We start from the raw sequence: 3102 nt of genomic DNA, 5'->3' as shown, positions 1-3102 counted from the left end.
GCACCCCCCTCCCACCTGCCCGCCACCACCTCCAGCTGTTTAATGGTCTCCTCCAGGCCAAGTAGCTCCTCTCGGATGTCCTGGGTCTGTGTGGGGCTCAGGGGGCCGCCCCCTGGGACCCCACCCCCTTCAGGGGGAGGCCTTGCCCCACTGTCTTCCTCTGAGGGGAGCAGGAGCTGCTTCAGGGACAGCACTGGCCAGGGACAAGGGGTCAGAGTCAGAGGCTGGGCTGGGGTTGAGATGGGGGATTCAGAGGGGAGCAGGGAAGAGGCAAAGGAGGGGAGCAGCCAGGGGCCTGTGGGTGGGAGGGAGGGTGGGCGCCAGCCAGGCTGAGCTTGGGCCTGCAGATGGAGCTGAGATGCAAAAGGGAGGGCATAGGCGAGGCCGAGGCGAGGGCTGGGACCGGGTGGGAGGGCACCCAGGATGGAGGTGGGTCCAGGGAGACTGCACTGAAGGGACAGAAGCTGCAGAAGGGCCTGGGGCGGGCATGTGGCTGGCTGGCGAAGCTTGTGGCGGCTGAGCACGAGGCAGGTTGGGAAGCACCAGTCTGGCCCGGCGCAGCCCTGCGAGGAGAGGGGACTACCTTTCTGCAGGGCTTTGGCAGCGAGCTGGCCCTCGGGGCCGGGCCTGCAGAAGGGCTGGAGCGCGCTGAGGGTTCTCTCGATCCGGCCTGGGTGGGGAGCAGGATGGGTGGTCAGATTCTGCCTGGTTTCCTGTGGACACCCCCACCCGCACTGGAGGCCCCTCCAGGCTCACCATCCGTGGGAGGCATCTCTCGGCTGCCACCGTTGCCGTTCTCAGAGCTGCTGAGCAGGGGTTCTCGGGTGCTGGGGGAGGAAGTGCTGGGTGACCCCCACACCCTTGACCTCGGGGGAGGCAGGGGCAGGGAGGGAGACCGAGACAGAGGTCAAGGCTGGGAGGCAGGGAGACAGAGAAGCCTGGCCAGTGAAGGCAGAGGCCTGGGTGGGAGAAGGTGGGCCATGGTGGGGCAGCACACACACGCACACACACATGCACACATGCATGCACATGGACCAAGGCTAGAGTTCAAGTTCTGGGGACACACAAGAAGCCAGGCCCAGCCCCCCAGCCCTCCAGTTCCCCCCCTGCCCTGCTCACCTGCTTGGACTGGGCCGGGGTTTGGGTCGGGAGGCAGGGGCAGGGACCTTCAGGGATCCGGCGGTCTCAGTGATAAGGGCACACCAGCTGGGGAGACAGGCCAGCACCTGGGCAGTCAGAGCCCCCAGACCTTGTGCCAGGGCCTCCCGCCCTCACCCTGTCCCCAGGGACTCAGAGACCGGGCCCTCCTCCTCCGCCTGTTTGTGGAACTCAACCCCCCTTACTTCTTCCGCTCTGACACGGTCTGCGCCACCAGCTCATAGATCTGGGCCTCTTGGTCCCAGGTGAAAATGACGTAGAAGGCTTTGTGATCTGTGAGGGGAAAGAGGCAGCTCGGAGCCAGGCAGCCCTCACAAAGGACCCCGCTGCCCTCCTCCCAGCCTTCCCTCTCATGATCCCACATCGACCCAGGCAGCCCCTCTCCACCACCCTGGCCCCGGGGCAGCTTCTTGGCAACATGTTGGCAAATCCCTTGTCACTGGGCTCCTGGCTCCCACTCCTACACCCCTACAGCCCCCAAGCGCCGTCAGGTGTCTTCAAAATGGCAGGCAGAGCTGGCCAGCCCTGTGCAAACCTGGGGCAGTGTCCCAGCTCACTTGGTAAAACCCACAACATGGCAGGGCCCTGCCCAGTTCTCGGGCTCCCTCCCACAGCCGGCCTCGAGCCTGCCACTGCTCAAACTCTGCTGTGGCCTCCCCTTCGCCAGAATGCGAGATCCCCGGCACTTTGGAGGGTTCCCTGCCCACTCCCTAGGGCCTAGGCAGCCATGCCTTGCGCCCAGGGCCAGGCCTCACCGGTGGCCACCTCCCGGGTCATGGCGGAGGTGAGCCGCAGCACCGGACGCAGCATGGTCTTGCCGTCGGGTGTGGGGGTCAGCGTCCGGCTGTGCGACTTGAGCAGCAGCCGCTCGTCCTGGCGCTGGAGCAGCAGCAGCAGGTCGTCCAGCAGCAGCACGTGGACCTCTGCAGGGGCCTGGCCCTGCTCAGCACCCCGGCCTGAGCACCCCCCCTCGAGGCCCGGCTCGCCGCCCGGGGGCTCACCCACAGCCTTGTCCTTTGTCACCCGCCATGTCAGTGGGCCCTCGTGCACCAGCTTCTTCTTGGTGATGTCCAGGTTCTGGAGGCGGGAAGGAGTGACGGTCAGTGCAGGACAGGGCGGGGCAGGGTGGGTGGAGATGACCATGGGGCTGGGTATCAGTCGGGTCAGGACGGTGCTGGGGGAAGGGGGAGGGGTCAGCGTGGACGGGCCTCTCTGGGTCCCTGGGACCATTGGAGAAGGCCTGGGCAGCAGGGCCAGGGTCGAGGGAGAGGGGCGAGGGCAGGCAGGGTCACCTTGAACTCGCTCAGCATGGGGTCACTGCTCTGCCGCAGGTGGGACAAGTCCAGGCGCCTCTGATAGTCCTTGAGCCGCTGGAGCAGGAGCAGTGTCATAAGTACAAGCCAAGGGCTGGGGCCATCCCACCGTGTCCCCAGGGAGACAAGCCCAGGGTGAGGCCTGACCTCCAGTAACCCTAAAAGGGAGGAGCTGAGGGTTACTCAGCAGAAGTGGCCCCGCGATGGGCAGAGCCGGGCTCACCAGTAGGTCCTCCATGTCCCGCACGGCCTGGTTGACGTGGTGCAGAATCTCTCGGCAGCACTCGGCCGCCAGCTCCACCTTCTCCCGTTCCGCAGGCTCCTCTGTGGGCAAGGGAGGGACCAGCCCTGGTGAGCTCCAAGCCTGGACACCGCTGGTCCCTGGCCAGGGTGGGAGACGGGAGAGCGGGCCCAGCAGGTGGGCGGGGCCGTACCTGTGTTCTGCGCGATGCTTTGCAGGAGCAGGGGGTACTTGGTCAGCCGCTGCATCTCCGTGGGGATCATGTCCTTCAGCTGCAGGCGGCGGCACCGCGGACGGCTCTCGGCCTCCTAAGGGGACAGCAGCGCTGAGGTGGCCCACGCTTGGGCCTAGCCTCTGGGTCAGCGCACCAGCCCCTCCTCCCTGGACCAT

At 66.5% G+C, this 3102-nt stretch overlaps 1 protein-coding gene across 1 annotated transcript in view; it reads right to left on the bottom strand.

The window, feature by feature from the left end:
- Window positions 1-3102, bottom strand: part of ARHGEF1 (Rho guanine nucleotide exchange factor (GEF) 1) — a 16886-nt gene that overhangs the window by 798 nt on the left and 12986 nt on the right. The window contains exons 18-27 of the mRNA XM_014531448.1: window positions 2906-3022; window positions 2695-2795; window positions 2451-2528; window positions 2160-2235; window positions 1914-2081; window positions 1344-1431; window positions 1120-1206; window positions 757-827; window positions 584-670; window positions 30-193 (exon numbers count right to left, since the gene is read on the bottom strand). Of these exons, the coding sequence (XP_014386934.1) occupies window positions 30-193; window positions 584-670; window positions 757-827; window positions 1120-1206; window positions 1344-1431; window positions 1914-2081; window positions 2160-2235; window positions 2451-2528; window positions 2695-2795; window positions 2906-3022 (1037 nt within the window). The remainder of the gene's footprint in view (window positions 1-29; window positions 194-583; window positions 671-756; window positions 828-1119; window positions 1207-1343; window positions 1432-1913; window positions 2082-2159; window positions 2236-2450; window positions 2529-2694; window positions 2796-2905; window positions 3023-3102) is intronic.

Source organism: Myotis brandtii, unplaced genomic scaffold (assembly GCF_000412655.1).
Source record: "Myotis brandtii unplaced genomic scaffold, ASM41265v1 scaffold803, whole genome shotgun sequence".
NCBI lineage: Eukaryota > Metazoa > Chordata > Mammalia > Chiroptera > Vespertilionidae > Myotis > Myotis brandtii.
The sequence above is the reverse complement of the archived record's forward strand: the minus strand, read 5'-3'. Positions and strand labels throughout refer to the sequence as shown.